Source organism: Brachyhypopomus gauderio, chromosome 14 (genome assembly GCF_052324685.1).
Source record: "Brachyhypopomus gauderio isolate BG-103 chromosome 14, BGAUD_0.2, whole genome shotgun sequence".
In the NCBI taxonomy this organism is placed as follows: Eukaryota; Metazoa; Chordata; class Actinopteri; order Gymnotiformes; family Hypopomidae; genus Brachyhypopomus; species Brachyhypopomus gauderio.
The window spans coordinates 20,385,668-20,409,911 of NC_135224.1; the positions used below are offsets into that span (position 1 = coordinate 20,385,668).

Sequence of the window (24,244 nt, forward strand, 5' to 3'; positions counted from 1 at the left end):
GACAATGTGCGAGAAAGAGGTATTTTTAGACGTTTCCCACTCGGCTCTGATGTCAGCTTGTGACTCGTCTCTGTCAAGGAGATGATCACCTGACAACCTGCAGGCGTGATCTTCAAATTTGTCTTCAAAGTTATCAGTTCATGACTGTTTATGCTTGCTCTGAATTAGACGTTTATGTGTGCGTGATTGTTTAATTGGATTGGTGTGTGTGTGTGTGTGTGTGTGTGTGTGTGTGTGTGTGTGTGTACTGGTTTGCATGAGTACCGTAGCAACCTGGCTGTGTGGCTCTCATTAGAAGCATCAGACAGCTGTGGGAGGTAATTAGCCTAATCCGCACTGCACTGGGGGCGCTCGAGTGTGTGATGTGCAAGTGTACCGAGAATCACGGCTCCCTGCGTGGAGCACCTGCAACGGACCGGTGGGCCGCGACAAGCGCCGGACTGCGTCAGGGCGCCACCTTCCGAACGGATCACATGACCACGAGCTCGCGCCGTTCTCCGGCTCCGAGAGCGTAAGCACGGCGTTTCGATCGCCTCACATCCTTGTTAGAGTAAGAAGAAGCAGGTATTTGTAGGGAAGATCTTACCTCCTAATCCCTCTGTCCCTTTCCTCTGAGAGCCAGTGGGTTGATGGGAAAATGCAGGGCTCCGGGGGGGATTGACCGTGGCAAAAGGGGCGGAGCCTGCGAAAGAGTGCCCTTATCACGGGAGTGACGGGCTGCCAGCGCCGTCCTGTTCTGCGTCTGCGTGGTAAAGGGCATTTGCGAAGAGTACGAGCGACCTGCCACATCTGTCAGCCGTAGAACGACTCCAGCGATGGCAGGAATACGGCTAACGAGGTCGAAAGAGCAGGAACTCGACGGCGACAGACAGAGGCCAGTTCCGTTGATTTGGGGACGGGGCTTCCGGTTTCTGCGCTTTGTCTTCCGGACGCTTCTCTCTCGTTAGTGCCGCACAGAGGCAGCACCTGCAGGGGGCGGAGCTCGGCCCTGCTCTCCGAAGCCTTTTCGCTCCGAAGCCTGGCTGCGTTCCTCGGTTTTAACCCCCCGTTCCGTCCCCCAGAAGCTCGAGGAAGTCCACCAAGGACGTCTCCCTCTTCGTACCGCGGTGTCCAAGGTCCCTCAGCAATAGAGGGGCGTCCTGCCCCTTCCAGACAGGACGGTCTGTACACACCACTAGGGCAACACAGGAAACAGCCTCTCGATGAAGTCTAGGAAGCACGTTGTAGTGCATTATGGGAGGAAGTCAACACAATGCTTACTTCAGAGACCCTGACACTGAAGTGGTAGTGTTCAAGGTGACTTACCCAAACCTGCAAAGTCCAGGTTTATACAACTGCCATGATAACCACTGTCAAAAAAAGTATATCTAAAACCTGTGTGACAAGACACTGTTTCCATATATTAATTATACCCTATCAGCACATAGTATATGATGCTATCAAACAAAAGCAAAATACGAAATGTTGAATATCATTTGCGTGATCGAATTTCAGCTCCATGTCTCAACTCATTTATTTTATCAATGTGCAAAAAGGAAAAATCTGTTTATTTTTATTGTTAGGTAAACATGACGATCACTATCAATATCAGATAATCTATCTCAGTATACATCACATATATTATATATCACACTTGATCTCTCTTGATTTTGTTAATTTAAATTTAAGACCTGTGGTCCCAGCAGCACAGGAAGTGAAACGTTTCTGTCCTGGTACGGTAGGGCAGAACCTTGCTGGCTGCGATAGATTTTTCAGCACATCAAGTCAGCAGCAAGCATCCACGGGGGGTGCTAGACCCACTCCACCTCTGCCGTCTGCCCCCACGGGGGGCAACATGGACGTGAAGGTCGCGGAGGGCAGCAGCGTGTGAGACGAGGCTGTTTGTTTTCGTCTGGTTTTGTGAGTGTTTTCATCAGCTGCAGGCGGACTGGCACAGCTGCACTGGTGGGGGCGTTTTCAGGGCAACAATACAGCTATTGGGGCAACTGGGACGAGGGCAACGATACAGCTGTTGGGGCAACTGGGACCAGGGCAACGATACAGCTGTTGGGGCAACTGGGACCAGGGCAGCTGTACAGCTGTTGGGGCAACTGGGACCAGGGCAACGATACAGCTGTTGGGGCAACTGGGACCAGGGCAGCTGTACAGCTGTTGGGGCAACTGGGACCAGGGCAACGATACAGCTGTTGGGGCAACTGGGACCAGGGCAGCTGTACAGCTGTTGGGGCAACTGGGACCAGGGCAGCTGTACAGCTGTTGGGGCAACTGGGATGTATTAATGTGCACAAAGAGGAGAACATGGCAGCCTCTGATTTTGAACCCAGAAAGCATAAGGAATATTCTCCACAGATGTGGGTTAGACAACACACTTTGTGTCTCAGACTATATGTGTGTGTGTGTGTGTGGGTGTGTGTGTGTGTGTGTGTGTGTGTGTGTGTGTGTGTGTGTGTGTGTGTGTGAGATGGTGGAGAAGGGTGAAAAACAAGCATACTCTCACAGAAGAGACGGCTGTCTGAGGGACGGCACTGGTGTTATGACGAGGGTTTACCGAGATAGGAAATGAATTTGAGTTGTTTTGGTATGAGGAATTTTGGTGAACACTCTCATGCTCTCTGTCTCTCTTTCATACACACACACACACACACACACACACACACACACACACACACACACACACACACACACACACACACACACACACACACACACACACTTACTTACTTACTTGGTTTTTATTCACATTTCAAATATTTTTACATTATTGATGTCCTTACATTCCACTGTTTGCCACAGATCTCCCAGTCAGATCAGGCAAAAAAATCAATAATAATAATAATAATAATAACAATAACAATAAAAGCAGCTTCACGGTTTAAAGTAAAAAGCCGAAGGTGATGGGTTAATGACGGTGTTTGATGTCCATCAGCTCACCCTCGATCAAAAGGAACTAAACCACCATAAATTAGGGTGACCAAGGAGCGTCGCCATCGAGGTCAACGACACTCTCATTAAAGTTAGACTACGAGCTCCAGAACAGAAAGAGTGACTCAAACTCTACGGGAAGAGAACAGGTTCATCTGCAGTTCTGTGCTCGTGCACCATGGTGACCCGGTTGTGTCTGGGTCAGTCGTGGGTCTGAACTGAGGTGTGGAGAATGTGGAAACGACGTCCCTTTGTTGCTATTGTGCATGGGGCAAAGGCCAGCTTGGCGCCTTCAAGGACGCCGCGCCGCCACAGATCGGTGCAGGAGGCCCGGCCTGCGTATCTTGGGTGCGGCGCGCTGCTCGCGGCCTGAGGTCTGCCCGACGGGGTCCAGGAGGAAGTGAGCGTCACCGCGGTGACCGTCCCGAGGTCATCGCACGTTTCCCCGAGTGTCCAGGTCCTTAGTGCGACGTTCCACGAGATGCTTTACACCTCACACACCAGCAGGGGTTGCTGCAAGCACGTCGAGGTCCTGCTTCTCCACACTCATAGCCCAGCTGACGGCTCTGCCATTAATAATTTAACGATTTCATTAAGAACGGGGGATAAAATCGAAGGGGTGGAGGATGGGGGGGGGGGGGGGGGGGGGGTTGGTATCGGTCGACTCCACACGTCCAGGTAGTCATGGTTCGCAGCAGAAACGTGTGCCCTCTGTGACCCGACCGGGCCGGCTGACCCTTGTGCGCGGCGGGTCCGTGCGAGATCGTGTCCGCGGGGCGGGAGGGCGTCGGCGGGACTTCACTGGTACTGAAGGTAGTTCTTCAGAGACTGAGGCAAAGGCAGGGTGTCGATCTGCTGGAGACGGGCCCTCCCCAGAGCCAGACGGGCCGCCCGTCGACACAGGTCCATCAGAGGCAGAGGTTCCGCTAGGGGGAGCGGACGGGGTAGAGAGAGACACACACAGAAAGGAAAGGGGTATTAGAACTATATCTGCCTCACCGCTAAGGCACGCAGACACGTTCAAGTTTCTCCTTCTGAAATTTTTGCCGCTCGCTGAAACTAACTCTTGAAATATTTCTGCAAAGTGGGACTCGTAGTGCCCAGTGATACAGTGACCCAGTGGGACCTACTGACAAACAGAATCGTCCACACTGTTCCAGTATTGTTCCAGTACTGCTGATCGGCAGAACAAAGTGACTCCAGGGGTGTGTGGGGGATGCCGGCATGTGTGAACCACTTCACAACTGCAAGGTCATAAGAAATTCAATCAGCCTCGAGTTCTCTCTTCAATCAGAGAGAGAAAACACTGGTGTTTGAGTGTGTGTGTGTGTGTGTGTGTGTGTGTGTGTGTGTGTGTGTGTGTGTGTGTGTGTGTGTGTGTGTGTGTGTGTGTGTGTGTGTGAGAGAGAGAGAGAGAGCTGGTATTTGCATTTGAGACAATGAGCTGGTACATGTGTGTGTGTGTGTGTGTGTGTGTGTGTGTGTGTGTGTGTGTGTGGGCTCCACCCTCGCTGATGATGTCACAAGCACAAGAGCCTGTTCTCCATCAGCACCACTCTTAATGCTGCCATGGTAACAACACAGCCTCAGTATCCACACCCCAACACATTCTCCATCCACCACATGGGACAGCACAGGGGGCTTGTCCACCGTGCTCACAGCATTTCATCCCCACCGCCTAGTGGACGTCAGGTGGTATTGCGAGTGTCATGATGTCAGTGAGGTCCCACTAGGTTTAACTGGACATTAGTTACCGCGGTATTTTACTGGTGCACCTTTAAGGTCTTGGTGTGGTCGTTAGTGGAGGTTAATATGGAACACAGGCATGTTGACAGGTGGCTTAGAAACCCAGAGCAGCAGGGAGTAACCTGACTGATGGAGGACACACACACACACACACTCACACACACACTCACACATGCACACACACACTCACACACGCACGCACACACACACACGCACACACACGCACACACACGCACACACACAGTCAGCTTGCTGGCTCATAACCCTGCGGTGCAACACAGCAGAAGAGAGGTGAATGCGGTTTCAAACACACACACTCCAAACACACACACTCCAAACACACACGTGGGTTCATTTGAGCAGCCCAGTCCCAATACACCACCGCCTGCTTGTTTCACTGTCACACCAAATCAAAGTGATTTGATTTCTAGAGATTCATAGGTAATAAATTGAATTATGAGGCTCTGATAGGTCCATTTGGACCCACCGAAACAGGCTGCCTCAGTTTCGGAAGAGGCAAATGAAATTCGATAATAAAATGAAACAAGGTCATGATGATCGTGATCTCACTGTAAACCTGACACACACACACACACACACACACACACACACGTCCATGTGTCACAGGCAGTGATGCCGGTAACGCGTTACTTAGTAACGCGTTACTGTAGTCGGACTACTTTTTTCAGTAACGAGTAGTCTAACGCAACTACTATTTAAAAACTAGTAGTCAGATTAAAGTTACTTATCTAAAACATCGTGCGTTACTATTTCTGCATTTCGGGGGAACGTAGGTTATTCATTCTTATTTTTTGGCTACACGTTTCTTACGCGGTTACGTCATCTCTGCTCTGCGGCGCCAAAGTCAGATGGAAGGAGAGGTTCGCCTTTAGCAGCTGGAAATACAGGCATTATTTTGATTTTATTTCGGCTAAGGATGACAACATTAAGGTGCGTTGTACACTCTGTGCTGGCGACAGAGTGCTGTCTACTTTCAAAAACACAACGTCAAACCTGAAAAAAACCGGGGGGGTGGCGGCGAACGTAAATTGTTACCGGGCGGGGTGTAAAATGGACTAAATTCAGTATTATATCACGATCTATCGATCGCCGGTGGTTGGCGCCAGATCGAACTAGTAACTCATTGAATCATAGATATGGATCAGAGGTAAATAAACTAGATTTTTTTTCGGCGTGAGATATCGAAAGTGTGGCGTGTGAGCGTGTGAAGACAGTCAAATGCGTGTGTCTCACGCTCAATGCGTGAGAATTGGCAACCCTGTAAGTGGGCGGAGTTGAACAGAAAGACTGTCTTATTTATTTATTTATTTTAAAAACAACAAAGCCTATTTCAAGAAAAAGTTTACAAATGCCAGTGTCATTTTTGATGTTCCGGTTAAAATACATGTCAATAAAGTGAGTATTGGCAGAACTGGTAGTCATTTTCCTGTTATAGGGGCGGGGGATCAGCCTCTGCTGAAAGTAACTAAAAGTAATCTAACTTAGTTACTTTTAAAAGCAAGTAGTCAGTAACTTAACTGAGCTACTTTTTAAAGAAGTAGTCAGTAGTCAGTAGTCGGATTACTGTTTCAAAGTAACTATGGCAACACTGGTCACAGGTGCTCTGCTATATCCCGTTGGTGCGAGGATTTTACCTCAGCCACTAAGCCAAAGGAAGACTTCACTAAAGTGCCGTATTGCTACACAGAAAGGAAATTAACTTTCTAGGAGGCGTGAAAGTTAATATCAAAGGCTCTCCATCCACACACACACACACACACACACACACACACACACAAAGCACCTGTGCCAGCAGCATGCTCAAAAGAATCCATAAAAGAAGAAAGCTGTTTTAAGCCATGCTAAAAATAAGCCCAGCGGAGCGAATGGTAATGTTAATGCTAATGCTGGTGAATTCTGAGTGACCCAGAGAGTAGCAGGAAACAGTGTTTGTGAACCACAACAGTCTCTCAGACACACATAGGAAAACTAGGGAAAATGTGTGTATGCACACACTCGTGTGCACGAGTTCACACACTGAGAGGCTGGTTAATAACCTACTGAAACCTCCCCTCCTTCCCAGCCCAACAACCTGAACTATGAAGAGCACAGTGATTCATACCATGTAGAAGAAAAAATTCCACAAACAACACAACAGCCCACCGAGTCCCAGCTGGCCAATAAGCGCCCTCGGTTTACGACAACGATAGCGCAGCCAATGGAAAGACAGAAAGAAGCTCCGGTTGCCATGAGTTCACCAGACAGACTGTCCATCCCACCCAGGACGTCACCATCCTCTTCGTCTCCCAGCAGAAAGTGTCCAGGCGAGGACAGATATGAGAGACATGTCCCCCTCCACCCTGTCCAGCCAGAGTGGTGGAGCTAGACCACGGCTCTTCAGATGGGACAGGTGGAGGTCTCGGTGTGGAGAGTCTGGGTCCGTGTGCAGAGTCCGGAGAGAAAGGGAGAGAGAGGGAGAGAGAGAGATTGAGAGAAAGAGAGGCTGACTTTTTTCCTTTTTTAAAGCTATTTTTAGGGGCTGGCTGTCAAAGAGCGGGAGTAGCACTGTAAATATCAGAGCAGTGCGTTTGGCCAAATCCAATTAATCCATCCACGCCCTTAGCAGAAAACACCCGCCTGCCAGACTGCTCTGGAGCGGACTAGCGTCCCGTGGGGGGGGGGGGGGGGGGGGGGGGGGGATAGTAGCCTCCACCAGAATGGTGAGGGGGCTCAACTCGGGACCACTTGAAACGATCAGCAGCAAATCTGTCTGAGCTGAGAGCTCTTTGCAGCAGATCAGACCCAGATGTGGTTTTACACTGCTGCCGTCTGTCTACCCGCAGATTGTGAAACAGTCACATGAAGGGAAGACCCCTACCGCCCTTCCTCCAGCCCTATCGCCAGCCCCGCCCACAGCCACACCCACAAACCCACAGCCCCGCCCCCACAACCACACCCATGAACGCACACCCAGCCCCAAACTCCATCCCCAGTCCTATATGCTTCAAATGCAGTAAAGCAATTCGTACTGCCGTGACACCGCCTTCTCTGTCTGCTGTCTGTGCCTGTCATCAGGCATCGCTAGTCAACCGCTGCATCATTGATGAGGGGAGCGTGCGAGAGGAGAGAGGCAGGGTGAGCCGTTCAGGTGTGAACGACTCACCTGACAGCTTGATCACTCCCTAATTATCGCCACGGTTGCATGCGAGGTCCGTGATGAGGATAACTGGACCGCACTCTTGTTACGGACGACCGACATATGGAATAGAAGGTCAAAGGTCGAGTCTGGCTTATAGAGACCGTGCCTCAAAATTTGTAGAGATCGAGCCCTGAAGGCCTTAGATTTGAAATCATAATATGGATATACATGTGTGTGTGTGTGTGTGTGTGTGTGTGTGTGTGTGTGTGTGTGTGTGTGTGTGTGTGTGTGTGTGTGTGAGAATACGATGTCAGGGGTGATCAATAGTGACTCTCCCCCGTGCTCCTGTACTCTCATTTAGCCATTAGCTCCACAGTGCACCCAATCACACACTCCTCCAGGCTGTTATTACCTTTTAAACACAACGCCCTTCAACTCTGCTTCGCAGGACCAGGACGGTCTCCACCAGTAACGTCCAGGCGTCTAAACACCCTGCTCTGAAGCATCTCTGCAATGGTCAAACCACATGGTCCGAGAGGTCACCTGCAAGATCGCTGCTGGGCGCTCTCTCCCTCCCTCCCTCCCTCTCTCTCTTTCCCTCCCTCCCTCTCTCTCTTTCTCTCTCTCCCTATCTCTGCTTCCCACACTCTATCTCACGAGGCTCCGAATTAGCACACGGGTCCACGCACGGAGGCTGCCGGCTTCTCCCCAGCCCTTCCGGAAGCTTCCAGGGACACAGTGCACGTCCCCATGCTGGCACGCTCGGCGACTGTGCTAATGGCTTTCAGTTAATCACGTCAGCCGTGGTTCCAACCCTGTAACTCACGCGACAGCACGTATCCGCGGGGCAATATCATCAGCCCACAGGAAACAGGACCTTCTCCTTCTCCTCGGACGCAGACTCCCGTTCCGGAACTATAACAGACTAAACTTCTCCGGTAGGCTACGGAGAAACGACAGTTTCATCTCACGCTTCTGGAATATAACAAGAACTATCCATATCAAAAGCAACGGACACTTTGCTCTGAGAATGAAACTGTAACGGAGAGCCGGTGTACTCGGAGGATGAGAGTCGGATATTATTTATTCAACACAGCATATCATGCTCTTTGGGAAAGTGCTTATGAGAGCTTCAGAATCTCGGGTCGGTGCATGAATCCCACACTCTGAAAACCCATCACAATCACATAGCAGCTACTGCCCTGCAGAACAGTGTGTGTTGGAAAATTCACCGTAAAGAGGCCCAGGTGCTTGTCACATCTTACCCACGATCTCCCTGTGTCTAGAGGGGCGGAGCCATGTCTTCCAGAGGCCTTTGCTTTAGGACTGAGGCTGGGAGGCATGATGAGGAGGAGCAGAAGGAATGTGGGCGTGGCCTGGGGTTGGGGCGGAGTTAGAATGTATGGTTCTCTAACGGAGAGCTTCACGGGGCGTAAATGTAGGTGGATTGGCCGAGTCTGGTGCCGTGCTCTCGCTCGGTGGATCTGGACGAGGAACGATGCAGTGGAACTGACGTCTCACACTGTCTCACACCGTCTCACAACGTCTCACACTGTCTCGCAGGGAAATATCAACTTCCTGCATGTTCCTTGGAGATCCGTGGCTGGGGCAGGGAGCAGCTCGTGTGTCCTACTATCCCCGATCGGGACCACGAGGGCCGACAGCGGCGCTGAGACCGGCGGGTCTCTCCCAACCCCATCCGACCGCGTCAGAAACCACGCTCGATAAGTCCCTACACATCTCCTGCTTTAGGGATGCAGGACTCCGCCCAGGAACCCAGTGGCTACCACAGGCACGAGAACACAGTTTTCTTCCAACCCCAACGGAAACACACCTACATACACGATGGCCTGTCATGAGTCACCAGAGTGCTGTCGATAAATAATGTTTACCGTCCAGACAAATCTTAAACACTCACAAAAGAAGCAGTGATGATGTGATGATGTCTCATCCACACTGCGTAGAAATCAGCCTGAGAATCAGCTAAAATCACCCGCATCTCTGCGGGACCATTCCCAGCAGTGAGCAGTGCATTATGGGTCCCCGTGAGAGCCCAGAATGATGAGACAAGCCAGCAGTACACTTACGGGGCACTGCTGATACGGCGATTCTGTCAGAATCACCGCGGCTATAACGTGGCATTAAATAATAACAATGCGTTTACCATCCGCCACTGATGCGTGTCATGGAGTCACGTGACGGGGTCGTGATGTTTTGGAGAAGAAGAGCTGAATGCAGTAATGATGTTTAGGCTCTCGGAGACGAGACGCTGGAGGAACACGGCAGGTTAATGAGGCGGGAACGGCCACAGTCTGTGTAGGATCTGTGCTGAGCTCCCAGAAGACTCTTAACAAAGGTTTTCTACCATTCCCTACCATTCATTATGCAGCAGTCGTGTGGATTTTATGCGCTACGTTAAAACAGTACGCTGAGACGAGACTTCTTCTGTTTGTTTATTTATTTTTCATTTTTGGGAAGCGTTCATTCTATAAAAATCCAAGAAGGTTTGTGATGGAGAAAATTGGAAGAATGTGCTCATAATATGGTCATGGATAGGCTCAGAAGGTTCTCATAACATGCTCGTAACACGTTCGTAACACGCTTATAGGCTGCCTGCTCAGATTGACCTTAAAAGTGGCTGTTTATTTGTTTCAATATTTCCTGTTTACTTCAGATTGACATAGAGGAGCAGCAGAAGCATTAATGCACCACTTGAGGTGTGACCTTGTATGTTTATATCTGTGTGTGTTTGTGTGTGTGTGTGATGGAGACAAACAACAACTCCCTTGTTTAACTCATGCATCGTTGAAGCTAACCAGCTTTGAACCTACACCCTAACACTAACCCTAACCTTAACCTTAACACTAACGCTAACCTTAACCTCAGCATCCAAAAATGAAATATTGTGGTTCCTCTAGTTTATCAAATAAAGCTGCCTTTTTAGGAAAGGCTTTTTACAGCCAAACACCCCTAGAGTGCCAAAATATTCACTATTTCCTATCGTCACGGGGACAAATGGTGCCCACAGAGAGCTAAACACATGATCACACACACCCACACACACACCCACACCCACAACCCCACACAAACACACCCACACACAATCCCACACAAACACACACACACACACACACACACACACACACACACACACACACACACACACACACACACACACACAAACACACACACACAGGTGCCAGACAGACAGAGCATTCCTGGTGGTATAAAACCAGAGATGGATCTAAAGTAATGAGGGGCAATTTGACCATAATGTCGACCTGTTATTTGGCATCAAAAATAAAGGCGTAAATGACAAATGGCTGAAATATGTATTTGTAGGACAATTTTAGACTCATGACGCATAACTTTGGTGACTGATCTTCATCTGTGAGAGGCTCAGAGGATAAGGATGATAGTAACAATGATGATGATGATGATGGTGATGGTGATGATGACAATGGTCGTGGTGGTGATGTAATGGCCCCAGAGGTGAAGACTCATTACTGCAGATATTCTTTATGGTGGTGGACTCACTGACAGTAAAGGAGACAGCCATAAATAACAAGGGCAATACAGATACTGTGTGCATGCTTTGTGCAAACCTCTGTGCTACTTAGGCGCTACTTATTTTCTGTCACACACACACAAACACACACACACACACACACACACACACAAACATACACACCTGCCACATGTACACACATTCCCAGAAAATAGCGAGAGGCAATGCATGCTGGGAGATAACTGCAGTGTGTCTTTGCTCAGTGATTCCTCCTCATCCATCCTTTTATCTCTTCTTCCTCAACAGCACCCTCATGTTTGTCTTCTCTTCCCTGCTCTCTGGCTAACCTCCTCCTCCCCTCCTCTTCTCCTCCTCCTCCTATCATTCCCTACCCCTCCTCCTCTCCTCCTCCTCCTCCCCTCCTCTTCTCCTCCTCCTCCTCCTATCATTCTCTCCCCCTCCTCCTCTCCTCCTCTCCTCCTCCTCCTCCTATCATTCCCTACCCCTCCTCCTCTCCTCCTCCTCCTCCTCCCCTCCTCTTCTCCTCCTCCTCCTCCTATCATTCCCTACCCCTCCTCCTCTCCTCCTCCTCCTCCTCCCCTCCTCTTCTCCTCCTCCTCCTCCTATCATTCCCTACCCCTCCTCCTCTCCTCCTCCTCTCCTCCTCTCCTCCTCCTCCCCCCTCCTTTCCTCTCTATATCAAATACCTGCTTATTTATACAAAAACATGAGTCAGATTAAAATGTCATCTCTAGGTTTCGTCTTCTCTCTCTCTCTCTCTCTGTTTCTCTCTCTCTCTCTCTGTTTCTCTCTCTCTCTCTGTTTCTCTCTCTCTCTCTCTCTCTGTCTTTCATTCTCTGCCAGTCGGTTCCTCCATGGGGAGGGGTTCTAAATTAAGCAGGGAAGCACTAACAACACCAAGTCCACAGTCCACAGAACCATCGGTCAGAGAGGAGCAAATCCCCCCCATCGAACTATACCAGGCCACATGCGATTGTAAAACAGTAACAGCGGAGAACACAAAGCTGAACACGTCTGAACACGTCTGAACACGTCTGACATCAGCTTCCCACTCACAACATACATCTGATTCTGAATCCCCCACTCACACCACAGACTCACTTCTGATTCTGAAACCATCAGTCATGCACCAACCAGGCACACCAAGCTCTTGTGGCTACGCGAGATCATCCTAATCTATCAAGATTAAACGCACGTCGTAGCTGCAGAGATTAACTCGACGTGCATTTTCACCACATCACCCAACACTGCACTTAACTGTGTGTATATATCGTACACATGACCAACGTGTCCTAGGCTCATTGCAGCAAACATGAGAATAGAAACTACACCAGCTGAATGACCCTCCATCTCTCCTGAGCTAGTCGTATATTAAAATGACTTTATTGTGGATTCCCAAGTCTCCCGAAGAGGACCCTGGCACTACTGTGCCTCTTATTAAGCGGCTGTAAAATGAGAAAACAGCCTTGGACAGACACACGTTGCCACGGGCGACCTTCTTTCATGCCCGGGCCTGAAATATTTACGATCCGCATGTAGTGTGGTAAAGTTACCCGTGCAGGATACAGGCCGTGCTAGCGTGAAGCAGAACCAGCTATCATCACCTCAGTGACGATGTGCTGTAGTCCATGGCGACACGCACCGAACCGCAGGACGTAGGAATCATCTCCGTGAACCTCTTGTGAACAGCCTACCACCGAATCCCCTGATAACGTATGTAAATAGCTGTTCCTATAATGGTGAAAATGTGTCAGCACATGTCACGTGTGAGTGCTTCTGTTCCCTGTTGATTGAATCGAATGGCCTCACAGAACACTCCGGATCACCCTGATAGTTTGGGGAACCAGAATCCCACTGAGGAAAGTGAGAAATGTCTTAATGCCTTGGGGATTTATCACTCTGCTCCAGTGGGCCTGACTCTCAGCAAATAATTACACTGGAAACAACATGGCAGATCATAACAGGATTTACTTTTAATCTTAACTTATTATTGTTGTTGTTATTATTATTTTGTATTTCTGAAACTACTGTCACACATGGACACGCCCTGGTCCCACGCCGTGGACGCAACGTCACGTCTAAACGTTTGTCTCTTCCGTCTCAGATTCTGCTGTCCTCTGTAAGTGCTGCTATAAATCTCAACATATAGCAATAAAAATATTTTGTTATTCAGCAGGAAGTCTGCGTTTGGCATTGTTCGCAGGCTGTGGGTGTGTTTTATTCTGTTACTACCAGGTGTTCAGTACTACGCCAGACCATGACTCATTCTGAGTTTTCTCTTGAAGCTGGAACAGTAAACAAGCATTAAAAGCCAGTGGTGACGTAGTATGGACACTGCAGAACGTGACTACACGTTGGCAGAATCCTGAAATCACTAGAATCACTAGAAATGAGAAGTGGGTGGAGACTGGACCATCTAAACTAACCACTCCCACTTTCACCTGTCACTGCTAACACCTGTGAGCTATCACGTACACTAGTAGCGAGTAGCAACAGAAGTCCTGTCAGCTAGGACTAAGGCAACAACTTGGGCTAGGAGCAGCTATATCCCATGTTTTTTGTGCTAACGTGTGTTATCTTGTTATCTGAGCTAAGCCATTTATGCGGAGGGAAACTGCTCCGTGCAGTACTTAGCAACTGTCGTATGCTGTACTGAGCGAAATGAAATATCAATACACTTAAAGGGCTCGGCAGTGGAGATCATTAAAAATGAGCTGACTGAGTAATTCTCGGAGGGAGGGGATAATCGTTTAGAGCCGTAGGGAAGGGCCATCACATATGCAGTGTGTATAGGCCTGTACACCGCACCAACATTTTTCAACACCAGCTCTCACGGGAGGGCGTGGCCATGAAGAGGGGCGTGGCCGAGGGGCATGGCTCAACGTGGTGGACACGTGGTGGACACGTGGTGGACACGTCAGCTGCTGGAGCAGGTGGAGGTCACGGTGACGGAGATGGCCCGGCGAGTCCAGACGGAGCCTGGGTTGCCCGGGTAACGGCACGCTCTGGACCCACCCTCGACCGAAGGACCCATGTGATGTCTGCGAGCAGCCTGAATCATTTGTGAGCACAATAACACCTCTCTGGTCAGAGTTGTTTCAGATGTAGTACTGCAGATAACGTATTGGGCTGGGAACCTTTAATCGTACAGTGATTACGTTTGATGTAAATTAATTGAAAAATATTTGCATAAGTATTAAAGGGTTTAATCACAATCATTTCGTTCTGTGATACAAATTTGTTCAAATACCCTTCGGTCAAAATGTCAAGACACAAACTGTTTAAATCAGGCATGCCCAAACCTGCAGAGCTAAACTCGAGGCTAACTTGTAATATACACGCATTAACAATTATGATGCAATACGATAGGTTGTTCATCTGAATGTGCAGAGAAAGTTCAAAGATCTCCGTAATAACTGTATGGACTGGAACTGTGATTCGTCATGATCAAAGGCAGTTAAATGGAGTTCTAGTTGAAGCTTTGGAGAAGGACCAGCTTCTGAAAGTCCTCCTTTCTGAATAATGGGTTTTCTGGCCACTTTTCCAACTCCATATGCTCAGATCTCCAAAAGGGCGGGGAGGGGGTCTCAAGTTCTACCTTGAACATGAAACCCAGAAGTTCGGGTTCCTCAGGTTCTTGTTCACTTCTCGAGCTACGGGCAGTCCAGTGACAGCAAGGTTTGCGCTCACACACCGCGGAGACAGGGTGATACACATCACCAGTGTGTTGCCACCTCTACAATGAAAGGAGGAGCAGGTTGACGTGATGCTTGCTGGTCTCGGTGGGAGGACGTGAGATGAGAGTCCTCGCTCATCTTCAAACACCACAGCCTGGGCTCAGGCTCAACACGACATCTCTGCCTCCTCCTCCTCCGCGCTTCCTGAGAACGTCAGAACAGCCCTGCTGTCTCACTTTTATCTTCACCTCCGAGGACTCCCCGTTTTTCCTTCTGATCCCAAAGTTCCCCCCTTGCCTCCCTCCCTCTCTCTCTCTCTCTCCCTCCCTCTCTCTCTCTCTCCCTCCCTCTCTCTCTCTCTCTCTCCCTCCCTCTCTCTCTCTCCCTCCCTCTCTCTCTCTCTCTCCCTCCCTCTCTCCCTCCCAGCACTGATCTTGGGTGGCACTGGCACTCTTTGTAGTGACGGATTACACATAAATCATTGAGCCATGAATGGCAAGATGAATTGATCTACAATTTGTTGAAGTCTTTACACCCCATGATGGTGCCTGCTCATGGTGAGGACCTTCATTTGACAGACAAAGTGAGAGAGAGAGAGAGAGAGAGAGATAAACAGGAAAAGAAAGGTGAAGAGGCAGAGGAGAATCAGATGGAGCCAGGGACCCTTGTGATGGTGAAAACTGCTGGTTCTTTGCAGCCGTTGGAGCTCAGATAAAGGACACATGGGGTCGATGTGGGGGCGGTTCAAAGGCAGCGCAGTGTTAACCGCAAAACCCGCCCACCCCGCAAGCCCCGCCCACCTTGCCTTCCAGCTGCCTTCAAAGACACGCCCGCTGGCACACAGCAAGCATAACCTCTACACCTCAGATACGTCCAAGCTTCTCACTGCGCTCACACACAACGGGACTTCTGTGATCTTTGTCATGATCCACGGGCTACATGGTGGATTTACACGTATCGGTAAAACCGTCGGAAACCCTCCACGAAGCCCGCGGGGAAACACGGTCACACGAGCTAACCACACTGCCGTAGGCATTAAATCGCCGACGCCTGTGTGACAGCAAATTAAGGCTCGTGGTTATAGAATGCCACGCTTCTTTGTTAGCGCTTGGCTATTTGCAGCCATATAATGCTTAATATACACTCTTAATAGGCACTCTCATTCAGCAATATCAAACGATCCCTTTAACAAGGAAGGCGAAAGCCAATGGCAGGGCCCCTTTAAATGAAACACATGCCTGCAGTATATATTCAGAAGCACACTGACATTTGTAAATCCCCACCAAATGTGTTTCAGAGGCCCCGGGCGTCCACAGTGTTTAGCATGGCTTGCTGTTGGCTGTGAAACGCAGCTCATAAAGCAATCCTTCCAACAAACCCGACAGAGTATAATCATGTGGCGTGGTGGTTCAGTGACTGGATGGTGGTGACCCCCTGCAGCTCCACAGAGCAGAAGAGTAAAGGTGAACCCTGATTCACCAGAGCTTCTGATCCACTCAAACAGCCAGGGGGGCACACAGGGGAGGCAGAGGTCAAACAAAGAGGTCAAGCACCGGCCATCCCTAATGACGAGAAGGTCCTTTAGAGAGCTCTGTGGAGAACTGGACCACAGAGAGGGAGCTCCCTCTCGAGACAAAGACAGAACAATGCTGCCTAACAGTGTGTGTGTGTGTGTGTATGTGTGTGTGTGTGTGTGTGTGTGTAGCATGCATTCTGAATCTGCTACCTTGTCTGTCTGGTCATGTCCGTAACAAGATAGGTCATGTTACAGATAAAGCTTATCTCAAGCCCCTGAGACAGGAACACTGATGTTCACATCTATTGCATAACAGCACACCTGCTGATAGCATACACCCATCACACACACACACACATACACACACACATACACCCATTACTGAATGTACATTAGAGTGTAAATCCAAGGTCAAAGGGCAGGTCAGGTCAGGCGGAAACACCTTTACGTCTACTATAAAACCATGGCAGAAGACTAATGCTGAGCTAATGATACGTCTAACACACTCACGACACACACACTGGTTCAGGCCCACACACACACACAGATATCCTAACAGACCCACACATACACACACACATACACACACACACACACACACACACACACACACATACACACACTCATACACAGATATACTAACAGATTCACACACACACACACACACACACACACACACACACACTCATACACAGATATACTAACAGATTCACACACACACACACACACACACACACACACACATACACACACACACATACACACACTCATACACAGATATACTAACAGATTCACACACACACACACACACACACACACACACACAGGTCTTTTGTATAGAGAACTAGGTTTGAAAAACAGCTACAGGCAGCAAACCTCGCAGAGTTTTACAAAGGACTCAGGACTTAATCCACACACACTCAGTACAGCTCAGTGTTACACACACACTCCTGCAGACACGCTGTCTCTCCGTCTATTCCCCATCTAACATGCCCTCTTCCTCCCTCCCTCTCTCTCTCTCTCTCTCTCTCTCTCTCTCTCTTTGTTCTTTGCGTGTGAATGATGTCTGTTTCCACGGAAACTTCTTCGGGCAATTAGATGTGCAAATATTGCGGTGGCGTCTGGGGATGGAGGGAACGTGCGTAAAGGAGGTGAAACGGAGGGTAAAAGAAGGAACGGAAAAAAAACCACCCAAAACAACAGAACTGATCGCCGTGGTAGCGACGCGGTGGGCGGGAGGAAGGCCCTCTGTGTTACCGTGGACACGGAAACTACCACAGAGCCTCGTGTTCCCATTACAACTGAGCAACGGGGACCAGTTACGAGAAAAAGAGTAAACGTAGAGTAAACGAGTGTTAGTCTCTTAGGTTTGGTGGATGTGAAGGGGATGAAGGCCTTGCTGGATGCTCGTTAATGAGTGTTAATGCGGAGGCCACTGACAGGGTGCATGCTGGGAGTGACAGGGTGCATGCTGGGAGCAGAGCAGGAACGAACCTGTAGCGTCGCAGTCAACACACAGCGCCACACGCTGATGGGATGTGTGTGTGTGTGTAGGGAAGTACAGCCAAGGAGATAACTAAGTTAATAACACACACACACACACACACACACACACACCCACACACACACGAGGGCTAGTGCTGGATTGCTGGGCTAGCACTTTCTCTGTTTGAAGTTTGTTTCGTTGTGTTAGTAGAAATGGGGGATCCAGCCATACGATAACTTACCGCTGCCGTCTCGCTGAACACGTTATTAGAAACCATCACTCCTGTCAAGCCACGTCTGTCTATATTACCACAGGGTTTACTGTCTGTAATGTGAGTGTTTTATGTCTGTATTATCCAAGCATCTCTAATATTTGAGTGTTTGTAGTATGTCAGTGTTTGTAGTAGGTGAGTGTTTGTAGTATGTCAGTGTTTGTAGTAGGTGAGTGTTTGTAGTATGTCAGTGTTTGTAGTAGGTGAGTGTAGTATGTCAGTGTTTGTAGTAGGTGAGTGTAGTATGTCAGTGTTTGTAGTAGGTGAGTGTTTGTAGTATGTCAGTGTTTGTAGTAGGTGAGTGTAGTATGTCAGTGTTTGTAGTAGGTGAGTGTTTGGTGTCTGTATTATCTATGTGTTTTCTTTCTGTAGTTTTGAGTGTTTTCTTTTTGTCGGATCTGAGCGGTTTATGTCTGTGGAATCTGTGTGTGTGTGTGTGTGTGTGTGTGTGTGTGTGTTTGGCATTTGGTTCACAGTAAGGACAAAGCAGCAGCTGTATTTGAGTGAAGCACACACACACACACACACACACACACACACACACACACACACACACACACACACACACACACACACACACATACACACACACACACACCCATCTGTCTAATCCGCTAATGACGAGCTCTCCATTAACACTCAGCCAAGCTGCGTTTGCCTCCGCCACAGACCCCACACACCACCAACACCCTACCCCCCAACCCCCCCTACCCCCTACTCCCTACCCCCTAACCCCCTACCCCCTAAGCCCTCCACCCAGTGGACCTCTCCATCTGTTCCTTCAGCTGGGATGCTGGTCCTTCATTAGTGGACAGGGCGCTCGGTCGGCCCTCATTGACCTCGGCAGGGAAACAGCTGGAAGAAGGAGCCAACTGACACTGAACAGGAAAAGACTGAAGATCTCACATCTCCCACACGTCTGTCTGGGCTAATACGTGCGACCAGCACCAGATGCTCACACACACACACACACACACACACACACACACACACACACACACACACTCCTGTAAGACTGAGACAACAGTATTAGCTCCAGTGAAATGCAGGGGACCCCTTACACACACAGTAGGTGTACCAAGGCCTGTAACACACTTAAATGTCACTACGTTCCTATACTACACAGTAAACTAAACCCAGACTGTAAGGGTGAGACACTACAATCACACACACACACACACACACACACACACACAAAGTTGGACACAAAAAAACTACAGAATAAAATAGAACACTGTAGTTCCATCCACTGCCTGTGTAACAATGACCCTGACCCTTACATCTCTCTCTCTCTCTCTCTCTCTCTCTCTCTCCATTTGTCCTTTTGAACGACAGCAATTATCTCTGTGCTGCTCATCCTACACTCCCTGTCCATCTGCTATCATCTCATCTTTGTCTCCCTCTTCTCACACGCCTGCTGTCATCTCAATCATCAAATTCTCTTTCTCACTCTCTCCCCCTCTCCCTCCCTCTCCCTCTCCCTCTTTCTCTCTCTCTCTCGTTGACTAGCTGGCCAGCTGAGGTGTCTAATCTAGGAAGGTGGAGCTTATGTCCTTGTTGCGGAATCCAAGATAGACTAATTAATCCCACAATTAATTCAAAATAAGACATGACACAGGACACAGGGACAATGGACAGGACACAGGACACTGGGACAGGAGCCTACAACCAGTAAATGAATGACAGGAGAGAGGGAGGGGAGGGAGGAGGTGTGTATGTCTATATGTGTGTGTGTGTGTGTGTGTGAGAGACAGAGAGAGAGAGAGAGACCCTCTAGGTGTCCTGCTCTATGGGCCCCTCTAGGGGTCGCTCTACTGTTCCCAGGCCTGTAGTGTAGTCCATCTCTCCGGCCTGCGGTTGTCTCCCACTACTCTGTGCTGCCCCACATAGCAGAGCTTGGCAAAGCTTCCTGGAAGGCTGCCATCACCGTGTTGGCACTGAGGCACGTGTGTGTGTGTGTGTGTGTGTGTGTGTGTGTGTGTGTGTGTGTGTGTGTGGAGTCAAAATCTCTGCGTTTTCCTTTGTTGTTTTTCATTTGTGTTCGGGTGGCGTGTTACCGTGGTACTAAGTCAGCTGGGCGCACACGGATGTGTGTGTGCACACGCTCTCACGCGTCCCAATGACACACACATCATCTCACCCACACACCGCCTGGACACCTCCAACTACCCATAATGACTTTCAGCATTCACAACTGACACGTGCAGTTATCCGAGCATCCCAGCAACATTCCTTGTACACATAACCACTAGGCTATCTCTCTCTCTCTCTCTCTCTCTCTCTCTCTCTCTCTCTCTCATTTCTGTCTGACTGAGCTGTCTCGTCTCTTGCGTCTCGTACACCTTTTAGTCGAGTTCTCATCAGGATGAGACACGTCATGCCACCTCGCTCTGCTGCCCAAACGCGGCTGCACCACGAGCGACGCAGAACGGAGACGATCGACTCGCTCGCCTGCTTCCGCCTGGACGTGATTGGATATCGGTTTTCCAACACTCCCATTGGCTATTACAGTCCGATAAGTTATGCTAGGCCGTGCTCTGAGGGGCCTGCCACCAGCTCCACGGCTAGTAATTGAGTTTTCAAAAATTACGGCGATCAATAAGTGAGGCTGCGTCAGGTGCTTGCTGGTAGATTGGACGCACACACGGCACGCGTCACTGCTAACGAGCGCTGGGCTGGTCAAAGCGCAGCATTTTTACAAACAGTCCCTTGAAGAAGGTTCTAAAAGCACTACTAAACCACAACTACACAAACGGGTTTTGTTTTTTTGGTTTTTTTTTTTTGTTTCTTGCATTTCTATGGCAACTCCTGTCCAGGGTTTGAACCTTGAAAAATGTAAAGTAAATATGCATATGCTATTCTAAAATGTGGATATGTTAATAAACATAAAGAATAATGCATGCTGCTGTAGGGATGAGCTGAGACCACCCCCCCCCCACTCTCTCTCTCTATCTCACTCTCTATAGGCTACACCACATAGCTTCAACTGTCAATGAAAAATAAATCACCTATAAAAGTAAATAATCTCTACATGCATATATTGCACACACACACACACACACACACACACACACACACACACACACACACACACACACACACGGGAGGAAAGTGAGGAGCGTTTCACTACCTCCTCCAATTCCAGAGCAATGTGAACAGAATGTTAGCCACTTTCACGCACCCCCCACCACATCAAACGGCCTTTTTGGCGGACGCTTTGAAGGGCTTTCACGCCATTTTAGGCACCTCCCCTCGCCCAGGCCGACGCAATTCCCGTGACCGAGCTCTCGCCATCAGAAGTCGAACCGAACCACTTTCAACTTCAAATAGCGAACATCGACAATAACGTCTGTCACGGCTGTTCCCCGCCTCCCGCGGAAGACGGTTCCGAGGACAACCACGCGCGGAGGTGTTAAGAACTCCGCAGAGCAAACGCGCCCCGAGCTCCTCGTCGTAATGACATTTCTTCCTTGCAAATTAATGCCAAACATTTGTTGATCTGCTCAAATACGGAACGGGAAGTTGTTTTATTTATTGCTCAGTATAATTTTCGGTAAAGAAAAGATCTCCGCTTGCACAGCTGATGATAAACATCTGTCCAAAACGTTCTGCCCTCTGACGACCTTGTGTGCCGTGCTGCTGTGTGTACTACCTATATATATTATACATAGTATATACACAGTATATGTAACATAAATACGTGACCACTAAAAACGGGTCCGCACGTCATTCCAAATGGACTATTTTTGTGCCAATGATGACGCATATATATTACCATTCACAGTAACGAGGACACATATTATCAGTGATGTCAGTAACGCGTTACTCTAATCTTACCACTTTTTTCGGTAACGAGTAATATAACGCGCTACTATTTCCAGTCCAGTAATCAGATTAAAGTTACTTATCCAAATAACTGTGCGTTACTATTTATATTTTCCCTAGTAAAATATATATTTTTGCTTTCTTCTTGGCTCAGTTCTACTTTTGCGTCTGACCGTAGCGCTCTGACTGTAGCGACTCCTACTCCTCACGGCGAGTCTTGCCCTTTAAGTGACACTGGGGGGCGGAGCCTGCGCGCGCCAGGGTTGCGTTATCAATAAAGTTTCCCTCCTCGGGATTTTTGGATTAAGCAGTTTCTGCCTCGGTTACCGAACCTGCTTCAATACATTGTTACTGTTAAAAATGCACTTCCAATAAAGTGAGTATTGGAAAAATTTATTTTGCTGCTGAATGTAACTACTAGAGTAACTTGTAATCTAACGTAGTTACTTTTAAAATCAAGTAATCAGTAACGTAACTAAGTTACTTTTAAAAGGAGTAATCAGTAATCAGTAATCGGATTACTTTTTCAAGGTAACTTAGCCATCACTGCATATTATCAACCACAGTATCAGTGATGTATGTTCCCAACTACTAACCACGTTACCCCTAAAAGTGACAACCACATCAGCGTTACCAATGATCAATGACAATGACCAGCCACAGTAACAATGGCACGTGCTACGAGCCACAGCAACAAAGAAACGCATTACCAACCACAGCAACAATGACATGGTACCAACCACAGAGACTTGTGTAAACGTGCGATTGCAGCAACGTTCTCTGACTAAATATAGCAAACATTTGCTTGAGTTGTGAAAGAGTTCAGAATGTCCATTTACAGCGTAAATGTAGCTTTCAGAGACAGCAGTGCAATCCCCTAAACAGAAATCCCAAGACCGGAACTCCCCTGACCAGAACTCCCCTGACCAGAACTCCCAAGACCAGAACTCCCAAGACCAGAACTTCTAAGACCAGAACACCCCTGACCAGAACTCCCAAGACCAGAACACCCCTGACCAGAACTCCCAAGACCGGAACACCCCTGACCAGAACCAGAGGTGTATAATCCAGGTTCAGAAAGTAAAAGTCCTCACCAGGATTTTGCTCAAGCTTGCTAGATTTTCTAATTAGTGCAATTCAGGTAAAATTGGTGGAATCAACACAATCCAGGAAGCCTGAGCAAAATCCTGGTGAGGACTTTTACTTTCTGAAACTGGATTATACACCTCTGACCAGAACACCCCTGACCAGAACACCCCTGACCAGAACTCCCCTGACCAGAACTCCTGAGACTGGAATTCGATGCTGTGCCACTGTGGGTTCATAACCAGCTTGGATGTAAACTATTAAAATAGAAATATCCCCTTCCTCCTCAGACCCCCCGAGAAGACTCGGCAGACTAAAACGCTGAGCAGAAGGAGAGTATCCTGCCTCCCCTCCCTGCTGCGTCTACTACAGCACCCTGAGACGTTAACTGGAGGACTTGCTGTTGACTACTGAGCACTGCTGAGTGCCCTTGTGTGCGCGCAACTGTCAAAGCGTGTTACTCAGGAAAGACTCCGCCCCCTCATGGCTGAAGCCCCGCCCTTGCCAGCCTCCACCTATTGGGAGGAGTTCCGTGAAAGGGCAGGAATGACTGTCAGGATATCAAACGGAGCCGTGAGATCTCATGAGCCTCGGTAAAGGGCTTGACGCCTACCGGGTGTGGCCCAACTACAGGAGGCGCTCACGAGCAGGCGAGAATGATCAGACTGTCGTCACTGGAGGATCCAGACGCGGAGCGACGGCCTTGAGAGACAATCACGCAGACACGGTCTGGGTCATGGTGTACGCCATGCTCCCCTGATAACGGTCATGAAGGGCAAAGCTGATATCATCGGGGTAATGCTGATGTTATCAGGGCAAGGCTGATGTCATCTCTGACATCATAACAACATGTGTTACAAAAACAGAGTAGCAGTGAGGATTATACGACCATGTAAGCTCTCAGACATGGTCATATAAACCATATTAAATGCATGTTATACTACACAAGATTATGAAAATGCAATTATTACAATAATTGCGAATTTATAAAATGACTCGTCGTCACTTTCAGACAAACGTTTGGGAAACTTATGGGGAAACAAGTGA

The 24,244-nt window shown here is 48.8% G+C and overlaps 1 protein-coding gene across 3 annotated transcripts in view; it reads right to left on the reverse strand.

Annotated features, from left to right (window-relative positions):
- Positions 1-3,578: 3,578 nt before the first annotated feature.
- The window catches only part of spsb4a (splA/ryanodine receptor domain and SOCS box containing 4a), a 31,913-nt gene continuing 11,247 nt past the window's right edge, over positions 3,579-24,244 (reverse strand). For all 3 annotated transcript variants that reach the window (XM_076973204.1, XM_076973203.1, XM_076973205.1), the window contains one exon: positions 3,579-3,848. In XM_076973204.1, the coding sequence (XP_076829319.1) occupies positions 3,721-3,848 (128 nt within the window). In that variant the 3' untranslated portion in view covers positions 3,579-3,720. The remainder of the gene's footprint in view (positions 3,849-24,244) is intronic.